Here is a 22,201-nt window from a genome sequence, read left to right as displayed (position 1 = left end):
CTGTTGGTATTCCCGTGGACACGAATTGTGCTCCTTTATTAGCTGACCTGTGTTTATGTTCTTGCGAGGCAGAATTCATTGCAAACCTTCTACATGAGAAGCAAAGATCTCTTGCTATGGCCTTCAGCTCGACATTTAGATACATGTATATCGACAACGTTTTATCTATCAACAATAATCATTTTCATTCACATGTCGATTCGATATATCCCAGTGAACTCGTAATAAAGTAAAACATTATATCTGCTTTATACTTAGATAATTTATTGAACATAAATGTTAACGGTAAACTAACAACCAAACTTTATGAAAAACAAGATTACTTCAGCTTCTTCATTTTCAACTTCCCATATTTATGTAGCAATATTCCATTACCATCTCCACATAGTGTTTATATCTCTCACCTGATTCGATGCACAAGAACTTGTTTTGTTTCAGTTTTTAAATCGAAGTAGGCTACTGAAAAATAAGTTGAAGTTACAGGTGTTCCAACAATTTCGTTTTACGTCAGCAATTCGCAAATGTTATGGTCGTTATAACGATCTAATTTACCAACACAACCTATCATTGGGTAAAATGCTGTCGGACATGTTTTATACCAATTGAGGGCATTCTTGCAGACATTTTGACCACGGATTACTTCATTTGATCAACATACAGGGTTCACAGTGGGTGTGACGGTCAACAGAGGATACTTACTCCTCCTAGATCCCACTTTTGGTATGTCCAGAGGTCCGTGTTTGCCCCACTCTTAATTTTGCATTTATAATTTAATGTAAACTCATTTGTTTGTTGGTTTCAATACATTATATACAACACAAATCAATTATTACATCAAATAGATATATTGTCAAGTCTTTTAACAATATAGATATAAAAAAGGTTAATGCTAGAGGATTGGAAATAATGATCTTTTAGCACCTACGAAACAATTCATTATATACAATCGGAGAGTTCAAGCTGTAATATGTATTTATATATGATTCTTTAACAGAACGATACTCGGGTTATTGCGCTACCCACGCGGTGATCTCCGAATGTGTTTTCGGATGTTTTTTATTCGTCCAAAAATCACAGGAGTTCCTCGATTGGTTAATATATGAACATAAATATTGATAAGATGGAGGGTTTTCTTAATCATACCACCACGGCTATGACGTAGTGTGAACGGAGACAATCGACGTGGTTTGTGACGATAGCTTTTATGGTGCTCTGTCGTAAAAAAGAAGAAGAAAGATCTCGGTCATGGTGGATCTATAATTTTCTCTTGACTTATTGCACCAAAATCCGCTAAGCCATTTGTGTTACTACTGACTGCCTATGACGTTCGTAAGGTTTTCAATATCGTCGTCTGAATAATCAGCAAAGCTGTCGTATGTCAATTTTGTCACAGACGTAAACCTTTCGGAGAATCATGGGAATTAACGAGCTGGGTTTCGATACAGGTAACTCCGAAGTAAACCGAGTACCAGCGAATATTAATGCATTAACGTTAAGCCAATTGTTGCTAGGCACACAATATCTCTTGCGTCTACGAAGGCACTAAATGCAGCGATTTTTTCCGACTTTAATTCATCATTTATTCTCCATCTTTGTTTCGCAAGTGTTGTGTCTGAATCCATTTTTTCTTTCTTTATTGATTGATAGTATGTTGCTTAACGTTCCTCTCGAGGATTTTTCACTCATGTGGAGACGTCATGTTTATTCTTTTTTCTTGAATTGATTGATTGATTTTAGATTGTTTAGCGTCCCTCTTGAGAATTTTTCACCATATGGAGACGTCACCACTGCCGGTGAAGAGCTGCGAATTTAGAACCATGCTCTGCGTTTACGGCGTTTGAGCAGGGGGGGGGGGTCGTCATCGTGCCACACCTGCTGTTTTTGCGATCTCATCCGAAGGAAAGTATAAGAAAACTTTTATAACATTTATTTCAATGCTTTATTGAAGTCTCCCCCCCCCCTATACTTTCGAAATTCAATTCATTTATGAAACGCTATGCTTTTTATCAAGTGGAACCTCTGATGATAAGTGCGCGCTTAATGCGCTTTGTAATTAGGTCGCGTTGAAATTGCGGACGTCCATTATCCCAAATTAGTATGTGTTATGCGGTGTATGGCAGTATCTCTGTGTGCGGAGACGGAGAGGATTATGGGTAGTACGAAATTCTAGTTTTGAACTATAAGTTGTACTTTCTGTTTCGCTCTGTATAAATGCTAGTATTGAACTAGATTTTAATTTCTCTTTCGCTCTATATACTGGTCTGTTCTTATCTGACTGTTTTCTTTCTGCGATAGTAAATGTTGATTTCCATCACTATCAATGTCAACAAATCAGGTTTATGAAGTCGACATAAAACCCTTTACACATGCCACTTCCGTCCCTGCATCTAAAGCTTTGAATAAATTAATTATTTATTCAAAATTAAAATCCACAAATTGATAGAACTACATAAAATAAAATCCTCGTCTCGGCTATCCTGGTTCCTCAGTAGGTTCCCATAACATGTATACACACCAGTAGGCGATATTGAATACCATAAAAGCAACTGGAAACGCTATCCTTGCTATCCGGTCAATATTACGAGCTTTTTCCCGATCTTTGGAATAAAGACTCCCAAACAGGCCCGTTCTCTTGTGCCTGTCTGTCATACTTTGAGTTTGATGTTGTTTTGTCTGGAAAATAAAATGGATACAAACTTGTTACAAACTTTTTTTCAAACATGATGAGAACGAAAGCGAAATTTGTTTTGATTATCAGTAAAATGAGTTCTCAATTTACCGCATAGAATGTAATGTATTCCAATGATTTATCAATTACGTTCAGAAATAGTAGGATAAATCAATTTTATCTGTAAAATCAAACAACAACACTTTTTCTCAATGAAACTACTTATCATTTACACATAGGGTAGTACCAATTTCACAACATATCTAAAAGACTCGGATATATAACCTAATTGTAATGCTGTAAAAGTTTGTGAAATTCAGATTTACAATTCAAAATGGATACAATCTAGTTCGATCTAGTTCGTCAATACAACCCATCATTGGGTCAAATGCTGTCTGATGTGTTTCATACCGATTGTTAAGCCCTTCTTGGCACACTGATTTTGACTGTGGATAACTCCATTTACCTGATCAGGATATAGGGCTCACGGCGGATGTAACCGGTCAACAGGGGATGCTTACTCACCAGTTACAATAACAATGTCGAAAATCATACATAAACTTTTGTTCTTTGATTTTACAGATAATCAATCAGAAATCGATCAAAATATAACTCATAGGGGATTTTGATCGATTGGTCGTCGATTAACAAATGTAATCAATCGACGAGTGTTCTATTACTATTGATTAGTGATCGATTACTGATCTGATCGATTAGTCATGTCTGGAAGTAAGAAAGAGGATTATTTTTGGCACATGTTATTTTAAAAATCATTACACGAGTTTCATGAATGCATTATACTAGGGACCGGATCCCACCTCTGGTATATCCAGGGGCCGTGTTTACGCTCTATTTTGTAATGCTTGTAGGAGTTGTGAGTACAGGGGTTTCAACAGTCTCGATTGAAGTCAGCATTTCGCAAATTCTATGGTCGTTATAACGATCTAGTTCGTCAATACAACCCATCATTGGGTCAAATGCTGTCTGATGTGTTTCATACCGATTGTTAAGCCCTTCTTGGCACACTGATTTTGACTGCGGATAACTCCATTTACCTGATCAGGATATAGGGCTCATGGCGGATGTAACCGGTCAACAGGGGATGCTTACTCCCCCTAGGCATCTTATCTCATCTCTGGTGTGTCCAGGGGTCCTTGTTTGCCCAACTATCTATTTTGTATTGTTTATATGAGTTATGAGATTGATCACTATTCGTTATCTTTGCCTTGCATTGATCACTGTTCGCTATCTTCACCTTACATTTAGAAAATAAATAATAAGATTAACAAGACACGAACCTTCTAATCCTCGAAAGAAGACTACACGTCACAATAATATTCTGTAATATCATTGACGTGTACTTTTAGCATTAATCTTAAGTAACCTGTTTAATCAGGTAAAAATATCCTTAAATGTCTAGAAGTGAAGGATTACATTTGAAAAGATTCTGTTTAATTTCATTATAGATAAAGGCATTATATCAAAAACATAAAGGTACATTTCTAAATCGTATACTTTACAACACAAGTCTATTTCAATGTTAAATCTAAATTTGAAAATTCGATAATCCCGTCAACAAATACCCATGTCTTATAGTGAGTAAAACTTTCTGGTAGAGAAAACAGACTGCAAATACTATATCCAGCAATATAATTAAGGTATTCAATGTATAACGAAAGGATAATGAAAATTTTTGAAGGATTTAAATCAAAATTCAAAACAAGCATTCTGAGAGTATTGCATGGCAATACATAGTCCCCTACCGATTGCAAAAATTACTGTACCAAAACGATATTCAAAGTTCATTATGTAGGTTATGGTCAAAGGGAAAATTGGGGAACCAGAATAGGAATGGTTGGAAATCAACTACTAATTAAGTAGAGACTAGACCAGGAAAAAATACAAATTTATAATTAGGTTTAGGTCTTTAACCAAGTCAATAAACTGTGAAAAATAGATGATCATGAAAAATTTAGCTACAATGTGATATTACCATGTTAGAAGTTTCAACAAGTATAGTACTTTTATCTACAGAAATAAGAAACTTGGATGTAAACTAACAATTCATGCTATTTTTCTAAGTCCAAGGGCCATAACGTAATGAAAAAGTCATGGACAGAGACGAAATTCAAACTTGATCTGTAACTTGTTATGGCAAAGCAATATACCAAATATCAAATGAATATCAGCAAGCACACCAAAAGAAGTCCGGAAAACTGATATTTCATGCTATTTTTCTTAGTCCAAGGGCCATAACTAAATGAACAATCAACGGACCAAAACAAAATTCGAACTTGATCTGTAACTTGTTAAGGCAAAGTAACGTACCAAATATCAAATGAATATCAGCAAGCACAAAAAACAAAAAGTCTGGAAAACTGATAATTCATGCTATTTTTCAAAGTCCAAGGGCCATAACTAAGTAAAAATCAACAAACCGAGACAAAATTCGAACTTGATCTGTAAATTGCTATGTCATATATAAATAAATCAAGCAGGAAACAAAATTTTGAAAATGCCTATGGTGGATTATTTGTATTTCACGAACCCTTTAAAATGATACCATAATTACGAAAATACCACCACCCATTTGCTAGATATAAAATATGATCGTTATACATTGAATACCTGAAAATTAGATCCTTCACGCTCCCATATTTTCATATGTCGCTGACGTATCAAACCACGGGAGTGCGGAGGATCCAATTTCATTTAAATATTGTATTTCCGTACTTTGTTGACTGATTTATATAACTCTAGAAACTTTAGTAGTATGTTTGAATAATAAAATACGCGTTTTCGTGGATGTTGCAGGATGTAATCTCCGATGTCGAGAAACGTTGTTTTGAAAAATAAAAGCCGAGAATTTATATTGCAAACAATATTTTGAGACCGAGGAAGTTATCCTGCAACATGCACGAAAATAAGAACTTTATTCCAAGCTGATCGTGTTATTGTATAAAGCACAGGGACTGGTAATTTTGCCTGTAATAATAATGATATGAGTATATATACAATACAACCCCCTAATAAAAACACAAGGAATGAAACAAATTTTTGCTCAAAACTTCCATTTCAAATAACTCTATATAACTCTGTTTTTATCGTCATCCACCTCGAAGTTTTTTAACACCGCAGTGGCCAAGAGGTTAGAGCGTTATCTGTGTATCAACATAATACTTACATATATACCTCTTTATTCTGAACCATGGGAGAATACGGATATTCAGTTTGACACTATCTGTTTCTACATACATGTAAAACATGATACTTACATCTCTATTTCGAATCACAGAAAATACAGATTCGGGTTGACAATCTCCGTTTCTATGTAAAAACATTGGAAGATCTTGTATAGATTTTCTTCTATTCGTCACACGATAAGTCACGTTCACATAGGCGAATTCGAGTAACGCCGAAAACACAAATAGCATACACACAGCCAACCAGACATCTAAAGCTTTAATGTAGGACACTTTTTGTAGATTGGAGAAAAAAGATGTGCTTTGTGTTGTCATCGTGAGCACGGTGAGGAGCCCCAGGGAAATTCTAGCGGGCACGGCGTCCACGGTTAACCAGAAGTTTACCCAGGAGAGAACGACTACTAAGGCGCTGGGAACGTAAATCTGAGTAATGTAATAGCCGTGGTTACGTTTTAAGTGGATATCCAGTAAAACGCACGAGTAGTTTACTGAAATAGAGAAAATCACTATTAAGTGATAGGTAAGGAGAGTAAAACACACGAGTAGTTTACTGAAATAGAGAAAATCACTATTAGATGATAGATTAGGAGAGTAAAACACACGAGTAGTTTACTGAAATAGAGAAAATCACTATTAAGTGATAGGTAAGGAGAGTAAAACACACGAGTAGTTTACTGAAATAGAGAAAATCACTATTAAATGATAGGTTAGGAGAGTAAAACACACGAGTAGTTTACTGAAATAGAGAAAATCACTATTAAATGATAGGTTAGGAGAGTAAAACACACGAGTAGTTTACTGAAATAGAGAAAATCACTATTAAATGATAGGTTAGGAGAGTAAAACACACGAGTAGTTTACTGAAATTGAGAACACCACTATTAAGTGATAGGTAAGGAGAGTAAAACACACGAGTAGTTTACTGAAATAGAGAAAATCATTATTAAATGATAGGTTAGAAGAGGAAAACACACGAGTAGTTTACTGAAATTGAGAACACCACTATTAAATGATAGGTTAGGAGAGTAAAACACACGAGTAGTTTACTGAAATTGAGAACACCACTATTAAATGATAGATTAGGAGAGTAAAACACACGAGTAGTTTACTGAAATAGAGAAAATTACTATTAAATGATAGGTTAGGAGAGTAAACCACACGAGTAGTTTACTGAAATAGAGAAAATCACTATTAAGTGATAGGTTAGGAGAGTAAAACACACGAGTAGTTTACTGAAATAGAGAAAATCACTATTAGATGATAGATTACGAGAGTAAAACACACGAGTAGTTTACTGAAATAGAGAAAATCACTATTAAATGATAGGTTAGGAGAATAAAACACACGAGTAGTTTACTGAAATAGAGAAAATTACTATTAAATGATAGGTTAGGAGAGTAAAACACACGAGTAGTTTACTGAAATAGAGAAAATCACTAATAAGTGATAGGTTAGGAGAGTAAAACACACGAGTAGTTTACTAAAATAGAGAAAATCACTATTAGATGATAGGTTAGGAGAGTAAAACATCGGATGTTTTAAATACACATCCACTACACGTTATAAATGTATGAATCTAAACTGCATAACAAGAATGATTTAACTTCAAGAAATTATGTAATATTATATGCAAAGTAATGTTCAGAAGAAAGTTCAGAAATTGAACATGTGTTTGTCTAGATAATTGAGAAAATAATGACATTGATAATTTAACTTATCATGAACATTGCGATGTTTAAAACTAAACCTTTACATATATTTCAGCTTATCGTGTCTGTTCTACAGTTTGAGCTCTACATAATTAGGTATAAATGTTTGCATACACGTTCTACTCACTTCCCATATACAAGGTGTCACAAATTGCAGCATGGTTATTTTCTATTTCAAACTGTGGCAGTAGGAGTGTAGGGGAGAATTCTACTGCGGGCGTCTTCCAACGAACAACGATATTTTTGGCGCTATGTGCATCTGGAAGTGAAAATATACAAAAAATACATATAAAGGAAAATTGGTAAAAAACCATCGGATGCATGATGCAGAGTAATTTGACAAAAAATCGACATTTGTGTTATATGTGGTCTAGAAATTGAACAAGGAATAGTTTATGTACTTGCATTTTATAGCCTTGAAGAGGATTATTAAATGCCACTTAGTTACGATTATAGGGTCAGTGTTGTAACGACTTTTTAAGACTGATTTAACTTACAGCTTTCGAGTCGAAGACTGCATATCTGGCGATCTAGCGGGTACTTTTTAAGGTTCATCATGCACGAAAACACACCGGTTATTCTAAAAAGAATATATACATGTAGCTATTTGATTAATAAATGTTTTGAAAATGAATGCGACTGAAATACACAAAGACACTGGTATGGAATGTATAACGAATATGTAACGCTTGGGTTTTCTTAAAATTTGTTATAGGAGTTATGAGATTGATCACTGTTCGTTATCTTCACCTTTCATTGATCTGTTATATCACGTGACTTAGAATGCCTTGGAGGATGAACATTGTGTGTACAATACGTGGTTGCCAGTATGGCAATGGGCGTGAAAAGTGTTGATTACGGTTACCAATATCTGAGGATGAGTTTTGTTGCAATCTATTGCCGTCACATTGACATGTTTTAGATTATCATGTTTCTCTTGAGCGCCCAGTGTAATGGATTACACGAAATCAGATTTCAAATAACTCTAGTATTTCAACACGAATACATTCACTGGGGAATTTGGCATAGTAGAATTAGATAGACAAAATGAAATTTTGCTTGATGTACCAGAAGTTAGTATTCACTTCATAAGGTCTGCAAATAACTAAAATCTCCTCGAATAAACAATGTATTATTTAGAACGAACACCAAGACCTTTTGATTGATTTATTTTATATTGCTTAACGTTCCTCTTGAGAATTTTTCACTCATATGAAGACGTCACCATTGTCGGCGAAGGGGTGCATTTAGGCCCATGCTCAGCGCTTACGGACTTTGAGCAGGGAGGGATCTTTGTTATACCACACCTGTTTTGACACAGGACCTCGGTTTTCGCAGTCTCATCCGAAGGACCGCCCCATTTAGTCGCCTCTTACGACAAGCAACGCATTTTAAATGAGAAGACAGTAGGTATAACTGCCCATCTGTCATTTGCGAAGAAACACGAGAATGACTTCTGGTATATTATATGGTCTCCATGCACTTATACTTACATGTACCGCCCAATCTTCACTTATATAAATTAACAATTTTTGCCAATAATCCCCAAAACGCTTGCATCAGAGTTACTGCTTGCACCTTTAATATTGTTCCATATGTGAAGGTATAATAGAATCTTACTTGATTTAATTGAAAACCTACTTTCATTTTCGATAAACTACCTTGAAATAACAAAAATGAGAGTACAGTGGCGGACACACTTTGGTGGATCTTAGCCAGTTTAATGAAATATGCCTGTATGCTTTTTCAATCCGTAATTTGAGTTTTAAATCAGCCTTATGGAAATTTCCAGAACGAAGCGCCAAGAACAAAGCATTACATCACTATAGATGTTTCTCAGGTCTACAATCAATCGTACATTATCGGACCTTTCCGGCAAGCCGAGAAGTTGTGATTGGTTTACAACATGATCAGCATAAAATTGTGTAGGTGTTCAGTGTTAGATAAACTAAAATATACATTCGACTAGGCCCATATTTATCATTTTATGAAGAATTTCAACGAAGAACACCGCCCACCCGATACCAACGATCTGACACATCGATAAATATTGAAATATGATATTCATCTGTAAGGAGCGCCAATTTAACATAAACTCAAATACATGTAATTGAAGATATCTTCAATCATTTAAAGATATCATCAATTCAGTTATTGCTCTCTTCAATTGAATTAATTCGCGCATTAAATCAATTATTGCTCTCATCAAATGAATTAATGCGCGCTTCAATTCAATCATTGCTCTCTTCAATTCAATTGATGCGCGCATCAATTGAATTAATGAGAGCAATAATAGATTTGATGCGCGCATTAATTCAATTATTGCTCTCTTCAATTCAATTGATGATAACATCAATTTCGTAGAAATATTGCTCGCAATGATTAATTTAGAGCTCGGTATAAATAATTTGATGATCTCTTTAATTCAAATAATCTAACCGCACTAACCGCTCCCCAGAAAGTCCTTTCGGAACTCGAACAATTTCAGATCAATTTTTACATATAACATTTCGTAAAGTTTTCCTTTCTGATTTGAAAATCTCTCTCTCTCTCTCTCTCTCTCTTTCTCTCTCTCTCTCTCTCTCTCTCTCTCTCTCTCTCTCTCTCTCTCATACTTTTTTACTTTTATTTTTGAGAAAGATAAATAAATGATACCGTAACAATATAATCGATCTAACTGGGGTGTAAATAGACCATAAAGTCTTTTACAACAGGAAGATTTATCAATAAAAGGAAAGTATATGCATTTACCAGAGCGATTCTGTGGTAAGATGGCGGTTCTTTCTGCCATGAGAGCAGATTAAATTATTCGAAACGCATCGGAGGACTTCGTGAAAATGAGCAGGAAGGAGGGAGTATTCATTAAACCCATTTCTTTTTCGAGGAATTAATGCGTGCAATAATTCTTTTGAAGAGAGCAACAATTCAATTAAAGAGATCATTAATTCAATTGTGGACATGTTGAATTGAAGATATCTTTAATTATATAGCTGCTCTCTCTAAAAGAATTATTAATCTCTTCAAATGAATTAAAAATGTCATTAATTCAATTGAAGAGAGCAATAATTTAATTAATGTGCGCATTAATTAAATTAATTATTGCTCTCATCAATTGATTTAATGCGTGCATTATACATGTATCAATTATTGCTCTCTTCCATTGAATTGTAGCGCATATCAATTCAATTGTTGATATCATTAATTCATTTGAAGAGATCATTTACTATTCAATTAAAGTGCGCATCAATTCAGCTGAAGAATTAATGCTATCATCAATTCGATTAATGCGCGCAATAATTCAGAATTGAAGATATCATTAATTATTTGAAGAGATCTTTAATTAAATTGTTGCGCGCATCAAATGAATTGATGATATCTTCAAATAATTGAAGATATCTTCAATCATTTGAGTTTATCTTAATTTGGCGCTCCATACATCTGAAATTTTTTATGTTTTTAATTTATTTTCCTTGGTTATAGAAGTCACTGTTACGACTTTTTGTAATAATTTATTAACAGTTACTGATAAGCATAAAGAGAAAAAGGTTTTTATTTTGGTTGGACATGTTTTGTGATGACACAGATCTTGAAAGTAAGTAATAAATCAAAAACTGTCCAATACATGAATGTCAGATATCGAATGGTCCGACCAGGACTGATCTATGAAGTTTGCGCCTTATAACTTTAAAGTTAAAACATTTTACTGAAACTAGGTAATGACCTGATAATGTCCAAGAAATCAGGCAACTGTTTACAATATAACAGTGTTTTGTTTGTCATTCATATAGTGCATTATGTTTTAATTGATTATTACGTTTGACGAGAAGAAACGATGTGTATTCATAATTTTGCCCTTAGATTGTCGCACTGGACAAACACTACCATTATATACACATTCGCAATACTGAATTTCAAATTTTGAAATTATGAAAGACCGTTCATCTTGTCTTTGGTCAAATATTCGGCATGACGGGTTACAATTGCATTCGTAAAGTTCAAATGTTACATAAGGAACATTTAAATTTGCAGCTTTAAGCGACTTCCTGATAATCACGTTTTATCTACTGTATGTGATATCAATGAATATAACAGAACTAATACACGCAGTTATTCATGAATTGTTCTTAAATTTATTTAAATTAAAGATATCGTTCATTCAATATATGTGCGCAACAATTCAAATGTGCATTCCAAAACGTTTTTCCTCTATATGCAATATTATTTGTGATTCTCCGCACTTACGCGGGGGTTCAACTAGTTCTGATAAAAAAAAAGCCATGTATTGTAAAAATGCCCAATAAAAAGCTAACCATTTCTTTGAATCAAGTGTCTGTGTTACATGTGAGTTGTTACACATACCTCGTACTATAAAGAACCAGTCCATTAGGATACAAGTACATCATTTTATTAGGCACCGTGACCTTGTGCATTGTTGCTTGTTTCTCATTAACAAAGTAGATATCTGGGACCCAGATCCGCTCCATTATTTTCGTGTCAAGCTCGATGACATCCACTCCATAGGATTCGTTGTATGTCAGGCGTGAATCAATCCATCGTTGACGAAAGTAAAAGGACATCGTATAATCCTAGAAAAATATTTCATTTTCAATTTCAAAAGATATATACACTGCCTTAATGGATGCATACATCTGGCTTTAACGAAGTCGAGACAGAATGTCGCTCGAAAATTATTAGAAGAAGGAAAATGCATACAGCACAGCGTCCATTAAAGCAATATACGAACAATATGAAAACAATATATCATTGGGTGATTTATAATGAATTTGCATCGAAATTAATATTCTACGTTGCATCAGACGACAGCACGTTGACAATAAGCACTCCCTTGATTCAAAGGTTTGATCACCCGATTCACTGCATATTAGTCTGCCTTCACAGTATAAGTTAATCAAGAGCTACTCATTCTTTGTTGAAAGATTTTATTAGTGGATTCTAAAACATTGTTTACATTAAAACTTCGTGGAAGCACTACGACTAAACATGTTCTTACAACAGAGGGATATAATGTGTTCCCTGTGCAAGGTGAAGATAACGAACAGTGATCAATCTCATAACTCCTACAAGCAATACAAAATACATGTAGATAGTTGTGCAAACACGGACCCCTGGACACACCAGAGGTGGGATCAGGTGCATAGGAGGAGTAAGCATCCCCTGTTGACCGGTGTGTTTCTTTAAGTATGTACGAGTAAACTTTACTTAAATAATACTGTAAAAGTGACGATGAAGAACATTATTCAATCTTACATGTATATACAGTCTACTCCGGATATAATGAAATCCAGGGGACCGACCTGAATTGTTCATTATATCCAAAGTTCAATATAACCAATGCTGAACTACACAAATATTGCTACTGGGGGATTTATTTTAACTTCAATATAACATATATTTCAATATAACCGACTTCAATATAAGTGGAGTGGACTGTATCATACAAAAACTACAATAAAGATCCCCCAAATGTTAAACCCGAATGTAATCGCGTAGAGTGCTTGTTACCACAAACTTTACATTGTATTTATATTAAAGTAAACTTCTAGAGAATTCATCTTCTAGAACATACATTGTTAAGGTAAATGCGCATTACATCGTCTTTCTCTATTCCACTCTGACAAATATCGTCGTTCTAAAACTAGAACGTCTAGACCCTTGTATATGTCACAGGTATTACACAACAATACCGACATTTGTATGTCTAGCCAGTATTCGCTAAATTTCATGGATATTTGTTCTATTGATATTTCGGATTTTCATAATATACTAGTCAGCTATTCATTGTAAATTTTCCAATTTGAAGACAAAAAACCATGAAGGGATCATGTCAATAAAAAAAAAAACCTACTAAAGAACTGTATCTCTACCTTTTAAAACTATTCTTTACAATAGTTCAAATGATTTCCGTTTTTTAATGGAATATTGAACTTCATAAGCTACATCCAATCAGTAAGACGTCCAAAATATTGTAATTATATGATATACACTCTGTAAATCGGAAGCCTTCGTGAACCCAATAATAAAAACTTGTTGGTTATTCAGCACTGTGTCAAAAAGAATGGTGATTCATTAGAATATCATGAACAGACACTTAGGTACGTCAGGGCGATATGAAAGACAGGAAACTAATAAAGGGATAAATTGACAATCATGGTGGCTATAAAAACAATTGCTCGATGAACATTACAATATTTTTTCGTTCCATTATTGCGAATGATTTACAAACTGAGGCTTTATTATCGAAATAAAGTATGGTAGAATCGTTTATTTCTCAAACTGGGTCACAATTTTGCAAGTAACAAATTTCTTGAATAAATAGCGTGACCTGCATGGACGACCATGGTCCAGATGTTGAGGTTTTCACAACGTAATCTCTTCTTCAAATATTGTGTTACAAGCAAACTTTCAATATTCATATCATTGACTCTAAATGAATGCAAAATGTGCCCAGCATGCATTGTCTAATTGTTTTTGTCGAGTCACAAATCTTTCAGTCTGTGTCATGTGTCTTGCAATGTGAAATTATCAAGAAAATTTTGGAAACATTGTATAGAACTCATATGATTATACGTATATGTGAATATGTATACGTGTATATATACATGTACACATATTCGAATATGTGTTTATGTATGCATGTGCATGTACATGTATGTATATGTAGGCATGTGTATATGTATATCTATCAGGGGCGAATCCAGGAATTGTGGTTATGGGGGGGGGGGGGGTGCCACTTTATGAGGCAGGGGGTCTGGTGGGGGCCCAGGGGGTGAAGCCCCCGGGAATTATTGGATTTTACAGATTTTATAGGGCTTAAAATATGTCTTCTATTCGTCATTTGTACTATTTTCTATCAATTTAATAAGATGAAATTAAAATAAAATGACGCAAATTTTGAGGGTTTCCGGAAAACATTAAATTCTCCCAATAAAGCAATTCAAGAAATCAAAAGATTTTTTTTCCGGGAGAGGAAGAAATCATTGCTTCTTTTATCGTTTAGTACATTTTTCTAAACAAGATACCACGATTTACCTTAAACTTGAAAATTTTAGTGAGGGGGGGGGGGTGCACCCCTCTTAAATCCGCCATTGTCTATATATCTACTTATTTTGCGTTTCTACTTCTATTTCGACTTCGATGTAGGGAGAGGGATAAAATAGGCTGGGCCTGCTGTCCAATCCCATATATTCTGTAAATAAAATATTGCTTAAATTAGCCCATCATTTGTCTATGCTAGTAAATGAAACCAGCATTTGTGATGAATGCATTTTTTAAAGTGTTCAATTTCCAAAACAATGGATTAAATCAAATGGTTGAAGAAGGGGGACACATGAATCTATCGTACAATGTCTGCTGCTGGAAGTTTAGATCGAGTCGGCAAGTTCAGAACAACTTTACAGAGAGGCAACCACCTCGAAACCTCTCTAAAATGTCATACTGTACTGACACTACAATTACTGTGATTGTTAACCTTAATTCCATTACTTCATGGCTTAGATTGTTAACCTTAATTACGAGTTCGGTCTCCTGAATTGTATTCACTTACCATGTTGGTGTCTCGAATGGAATCGATGCTGAGGACGTACAGTTGCACGATATCAACAATAGGCTTACCTAAATAAAGAAATAAATGCATGATTCGCAGGTACGAAGTTTGGGGGGGGGGGGGGGGATGATTCACCTGGAAAAGCAATGGGGGAAACGTTCACCACGACAAGGAAGTTAAATTGAATCTAAAGTGCGAGAGCTCTCGCTCCCTTTGTTGTTTGCTAAGATCCCTAATCGATCTCAGAAATTATTTTACTCAATGAATTTTTTATGTACCAAGATGTTTCATCCATCAAGGTGTGATTAGGAAATCCCGCCAGAATCATTATCCAATAAATTCAAGCATACTTTCATAGTGGTCGCTATTTTATTAATCACAAAAGTGTTATTCTTTTTGTGAATTATAGATGCAAAACTCGTTCGCATGATATTGATTAAGTATCTGGAACAAACATTATATACATACATACAGTATATACCATGCGGGTACCAAGTGACTGTGTACATGTAGATCTATGTAGGTCAAAGTCCCCCCCCCCCCCTCCCAAGAAAAAAAAATCAGCAACCGTTTTACATTATTCATCGATTATTAAAGCTTTCATTTTCTTCCGAAAATATCAATAACGTATACGGGCATCAACTGACCAATTGACCAAATACAGCTACAGCTCATAGTATATGACCATTTGACCGATGGTTTGGAATTTATGTGAAAACTACGAGTGCTCTTAATCGTGCAAAGGCAAAATAAGATATGACGTCTCAAAAATATTTCTATTTGCTACATCGTATATTGCAAAGAAAAATTCCTACGTGTAGCATGAAGTGTGTAATGCAAACGTATATATGAAATAGATGGGCGCATACTATGTGTCCTATTGCACACCTAACAAATATTACATATGTACTTATAGGTACATGTAAATATGAAATCAACACTAGTGTTTGTTACAATCTAAATATCATCTAAAAGTGACATTATATCTATGGATGATTTATAAAATGTACTAATTAGGGAAAAAGTTAAAGGAGTTGAAGCATTACAGTAAGGCAAAAAGATGTATAAAAAGAATTTACATAATCGTAATATGCGATATTAATTCGTCAACAATATCAAGTTCCAAAATGTAGACACATTGACATAAATACACGTATAACACAGTGTAAAAAAATCAATGTTCACATACACACGCTGCGCGGGTACCACCTCCAGCGGATTTCATTAAAATCAAATAAAGAATTAAAATTAGATAAAATCAAACAGCGGAGCAGTGATTGTGGGTATCATTTGTCTTGGATAATCTGTAGTTCTACATAGCCTTCAACAACGTGGTAGGAAATAAAGAGACACGAAATAATCATTGTATAAGTGTTGGACACGTATTTCACTATCACGATTAAAGTGATTTAGAGGTGATACAGTGAATTTTTGTGGCGATTCTGATATTCAATCATTATTGAATTCTTATGCATCAAAATTAGTTTTAAGCTATCTAAGATGCCGTCTAATTAAGAACCGTATACTAACCTGTGTATCCCAGAGTTACTGTGAGATAAAATAACAAAATAATCTTAAAATCAATATAATTTCAACCATCTTCATAATTCCCTACACCCCAGCTAAAACTATACACATGAATGCAGAATGATATCGGTCTTGTCAATTTTCTCATACTTCTGTTAGTAGTCGTTCTACCGTGTCAACGTAGAAAATGAATTCTTTCTCAAGAGTTTATTCTGGGACTTTCAAATGGCTTCATACATTCACAAAGCGAAGTTTTAGTAAAAGAAAAGAACTGTGCCTATTCCCTATTGGTCATCTTCCACTCGCTGCACCGTGATCTTTAACAAAACTAAGTCACGTCTCCAATTAAAATGTCGTATGCATATATACAATATAGATATCGTCTTTCAAAATATTACGATACGACACTTATATAGCAAACACACAAGTAATTAATGTTAGAAAGAAAAAAAAAAGATTTTTCAAATAACAATTTTGATTTAAAATCAGCACCATGTTTTGTGACATTTTCATTCTTTTTATTCTGCATATTTAAAATTGGCAGGATGGTGTATGGTCTCTTTGATCCCCAGAAAATCAAAATGAGCAATTAGAGAAGTAATAAATTTCTCAACAGATGCCATGGTCTTCGGTTTAATTACACCTCCCCAAGTGAAACCCAGTGCAATATCACCGCTCCTTACTCTGTATGGGTGATTTGAAACTGAATATAAACAAAAGAAGAAAGAAACACCTCTTATAACATGTATATTAATAAAGTTCTACATGACAACATACTGCCAACAGTGATGAATTTCTTTTTTTTTAAAGATCAAAAATAGATTAAAGTTGTTTATTGTTTTCCATATGAATAATCGAATTTAAAAAAAAGAAGAAAATCACCTGATCAGATCGAGGACAAGCAGCATTTAAAACTACCGACATTTTATTACAGAAGACGTTTGGCAGTGTACTTTTAAATCTTCTTTTCAGTTAGATGGCCAGGGAATTTACTTGATAAGCAAATGAAGTCTGGCGATAATTGTTTAAGTCCTCCGTGATATGTGACTTAGAAAAGTACTGACGCCCGGATCATGTAGACATAACTCGTTAAAATCACCTGTATTTGTATTTGCCAAATATAGGCATTGAAAATCTTTTTTATACACAACAAAGCAACAAGGTTTGTTTTTGTGCGAAAAGCCCTCGTTATCAAAGTCAACGTTTGCAGATTAAAGAAAATAAACTGCAGCAAACATGTACAGAAACTCAATAAAAGTGTGTATATTTGACTGCGTTCAAATAGCCTTCTGGCGATTTACTTTACGCGGTAGGATAAGACACTCGCTTTACAATTATCATTGTCAAATTGTCACCATTGTCATTTTCATCATTGTCATTATCCTCTTTGTCATTATGGTCATTGTCATCATTGTCATTGTCATCATTTTCATCATTGTCATTGAGATGTCCCGAGTTCGATTCTCGATCTCAACGCCTTGTCAAACCTAAGACGTTTATTAACGGGCTGTTATGGGACCACTAGGACTGATATGACCTATGATATGGGACCTCTTTGACTGATATGACCTATAATATGGGACCACTGGGACTGATATGACCTATAATATGGTACCACTGGGACTGATATGACATATGATATGGGACCTCTTAGACTGATATGACCTGCTATGGGACCACTGGGACTGATATGACATATGATATGGGACCACTGGGATCGATATGACATATGATATGGGACCGCTTGGACTGATATGAGATATGATATGGGACCGCTTGGACTGATATGTCATATGATATGGGACCACTTGGACTGATATGAGATATGATATGGGACCACTTGGACTGATATGTCATATGATATGGGACCATTTGGACTGATATGTCATATGATATGGATTTTAGCATGTAATATTCTTTACGTATTGTGCATCTTCCTTCCCCAAGCACCCAGCAGTAGAATTGAGAGTCACGGATCATTCGGATTTGACCTTACAAGCGAAGGTACATATACATGTATGTGTCATGTCGCGGAAGACGTTGACACGATAGACAACCCTCACCGTAACGGTCTTGAGCGCCACGATTTGATGCACTTCATTTGGTGACGTCTATGAAAAGTAAAAATTATTAATAGTACGTAAATCAACGAATAAGCACGGCCTATACTTAGTGGACTTTTTATGCGAGTTACAATTCTCCATGGCGACGTGGAATAACACACAAATACAAGTCTAATGTCTCATTCGGAATTACACATTGCGCAAATATGATACTCTGGTTTAGATATGCAGCTATTATGTTGCATTGTAGATCAAGCTGATTCAGTAAGAATTGAAATATGTCTGGGGTGTTCATTAGCTAACGTGATTGAAAGTTCTTGGCATTATGGAAGATTATGGATATCATCACTTACTTTAATATATTAAGCGTGTTTCATATTACCAAGACTGCAAATCAATCCATGTATCCCTGTAATGATCCACAAAGACTTCGCGAACATTACATTACATACATATTCCCGCTTTAAAGTACATAAAAGAAACTTTATGCAGTAAGCTATTGGCGTTGTTTTTTATATGCTAATATAAAGTCATTTGTACTTGTTAGATGCATGAAACATGTGGAGTATTTTTTCCTCCATTGGTCTGTTGGTGGGTTTTTTTTGTTTTGTTTTTTGCGCGTTCATCTGTAGATACTATTTGTGAAAAAGTGAAGATAACGAACATTGATCAATTTGATGAATCCCAAAAGGAATACAAAATTCAGAGTAGGGCAAACACAGATCCCTGGAAACACCAGAGGTGGGATCAGGTGCCTAGGAGGAGTAAGCATCCCCTGTTACCGATCACACCCACCGTAATCCCTAAATCTTGTACAAGTAAACGGGGTAATCCGTAGTCAAAATCAGTATGTAAAGAAGGACCTATGAATTGACATGAATACGAAAGACAGAATTTAACCCAAAGATAGGTTGTATTTGCAAATTAGATCACTATAACCGCCATATAATTTTCGAAAAGGTGATTTTAAAAATACTGTTGAAACTCCCACAGCATCAACTTGCAAGCATTTGTCAGCAGTCTCTCTAAATTTAAAAATTGATCATAGATTAAACATGCTATTGCGTATCGAAGAAGTTAAAAGACGTAAACACCATATGCAGGGGATAATGGAAAATTGCTACAAAAATGGAGAAGCTGGTGTCCGCACGTTTGTTAAAAAGTTGACCTGTTCGTTTGTCGTTAACTATCTCTGCCGTTAAATATGACTTTTCATGTTTTGACTTATTCCTCAAATTTAATTGCATATGCAGTTATGTCAACTTTGATCTGGGATTCGAATCTCATACTCCCAAAGAAAAAGAATCTATATATACTGAGGCTGAAAAGTTTCAATTCATGTACTTTTTCTGACACTTGATTTCTAAAAGAATCATCCCAGAGATACACGACAATTTACTAAATGTTACTTTTAAATTGTGGTAATTTTAAGCTATTTCCTATTCAAATTGCAATGAAAGGGAAATTTTCCAATCATATGTTTTAAAGCACATTTGTCAAATACTGCCAGTTTAATATCAACGTCTATTGACAATTACAGTTGTATCAGTTTTCACTGGTTGTCAGGATTTCAAATCATTTTCCCTCTATCTTTTTTCATTTACCGATTTTATTCTACAAAAGCCTCTTATTCTAACTTTACATTCTAATAAGAGTTTGAAGAGATTTTTTTTCCCTAAAAAAAATGTCATAACTCGATGCCATTAAAATCCTCAAATCATTGAATTTTACTCATTAAACAGACCGGTTACATAAAATATCAATACTCTAGTAAACCAATGTATGTAGATACCTACATCGTATTGATTGCTTGCGGATTAAATGTTATGTAAATTTTCCTAATTATACGACCTGATAACAGGTAGTATCTGCAACTTAGATCATCGTAAAGATCATAGAATTTGCGAAATGCTGTTGAAACCCTTGTAACATCGACTTGTTTGTCACTATAACCCACCTTGATTTTAAAACTTTTAAATATTTTTAAGTGTGGCGAATGACAATGCAAGGAAGGTTTTACATACTAGAGTCATTCTTGACGCTTTGGGTTTTAAATATAAACTTTCCTAAATTACACAGTTAAAAGTTATATTATTACTGGAGACAGTCGCTCGTCATTGAACTTACCACTGTCATAGCTGGGTGCTATCCATGCTTCATATCCGTCTAGCATCGTATTCAATATATCTTTTCTGAAATAAATGTTATCTATGAAAATTCAGGAAAATTACACGAGTCATTTAGATGACCAGAATTATCATATATTTCAATATTCCATGCTGAATGTAAACTTGACTTTAGCTGTACATTGATAAAGTTTTTCTTAATAGAATGTGAAAATACTGTCATCTGAAATATGTCATTTCACTAACTAGTTAGTTTTTCGTAATTGCATTGACATCTTAAAGCTGTTCGGACAAAATGCTGATAAAAGTGTGTACCAATAGAATGTTTAAATACAGTTTATAAGTTTGTGGACATACCTGGTTATGTTGGTATGTATAGCGAGAGATGGGCAGCTTCCGAGCACAAGAAGATTGAGAATTACTAAAAAGTGAAATTTTATCCCAGATAGGAAGAAAACGTTAAAATCCATGTTTCCCTCGTCACCTTCTCAACTCCCGATTCTATATTTCCCACAATTTCAAATATCGTCTCAGCTGGATGTAATTTACATGATTTATTTCCAATGTTGACACTGAACAATTGCACAGGTGAGCTTTCTTTATAATGTCGTTCGAACGAAAATAACTTGTCAAAAAGGTCAAGAAATTAAAATCCACCAGTCATGTGTTAAGGTACTTCCGCAGGTAAAATAATCACTAGTTGCCTGGATAATCTGTCAGTAGTTTAATAAATCCTATTCTCATACTAAGCCGTGGTCCCGTGATTTCCCAGCGACGTTTATGAAACAGTTGACTTTGTAACGTGCGTCTTTCTACATACATGTTGAATTGATGCTACACTCCGTGTCCATTTTCAAATTTGCACTTATGTAGACAAAATAATGAACAAGGAGGAAACTCCATTGATTTCTTTATCTAATCAATTGTCAGCCACACCTGTGTCTAGTACCACAGGCAATAAATGAAGTGATTTAAACAATAGCCTTTGTCTTCAACAAACTATAACCAATATTTCGCATTCCTCATAATCAAGAAATAAAAAGAAGATAAGTATTTTTCAAAGCAATATTGTACTGTATGAAAATCTATTGGAGTAATGCTTTTGAAAGTAAATGCGGGATGCAATATAAACTAGGTAATATGACAATCTCCATGACGAAATCAGTATCATGGGCGATGCTCCTCGGATTAAGCAGAAAGGTAATGTCACACAGTTTAGAAGACAGCGCCTACAAGTAAGTAAGTAAGTAAATGGTTTATCATAGAGACATGTGTTATATACATTCACAACATGACAAATACACATATAATAGAAAATATCTGGCCTATAACTGTCACGTT

General features: G+C 34.6%; 1 protein-coding gene across 1 annotated transcript; it reads right to left on the bottom strand.

Moving 5' to 3' along the window:
- Positions 1 to 2,399: 2,399 nt before the first annotated feature.
- Positions 2,400 to 21,688, bottom strand: LOC125657235 (glycine receptor subunit alpha-2-like). The gene is made up of 9 exons (XM_048887917.2): positions 21,218 to 21,688; positions 20,862 to 20,926; positions 16,675 to 16,692; positions 15,145 to 15,212; positions 11,940 to 12,166; positions 8,078 to 8,160; positions 7,708 to 7,839; positions 5,944 to 6,359; positions 2,400 to 2,673 (listed from the first exon to the last, which is right to left on the bottom strand). The coding sequence occupies exons 1-9, from the start codon at positions 21,328 to 21,330 to the stop codon at positions 2,473 to 2,475; spliced, it is 1,323 nt and encodes a 440-aa protein (XP_048743874.1). The 5' UTR covers positions 21,331 to 21,688; the 3' UTR covers positions 2,400 to 2,472.
- Positions 21,689 to 22,201: the final 513 nt, after the last annotated feature.

The sequence above is a fragment of the Ostrea edulis genome, chromosome 7 (genome assembly GCF_947568905.1).
Source record: "Ostrea edulis chromosome 7, xbOstEdul1.1, whole genome shotgun sequence".
NCBI lineage: Eukaryota > Metazoa > Mollusca > Bivalvia > Ostreida > Ostreidae > Ostrea > Ostrea edulis.
Note: the sequence above shows the minus strand (reverse complement) of the source record. Positions and strands in the feature narration are given on the sequence as shown.

Coding starts and splice junctions, on each gene's coding strand:
- LOC125657235 (XM_048887917.2), bottom strand. CDS start 21,330: ATGGATTTTAACGTTTTCTTCCTATCTGGGATAAAATTTCACTTTTTA. Junction 12,167..15,144: donor CCATTCGAGACACCAACATG/GTAAGTGAATAC, acceptor ATATTTTTCTAG/GATTATACGATGTCCTTTTA. Junction 6,360..7,707: donor TGACACCTTGTATATGGGAA/GTGAGTAGAACG, acceptor TCTCTATTTCAG/TAAACTACTCGTGCGTTTTA.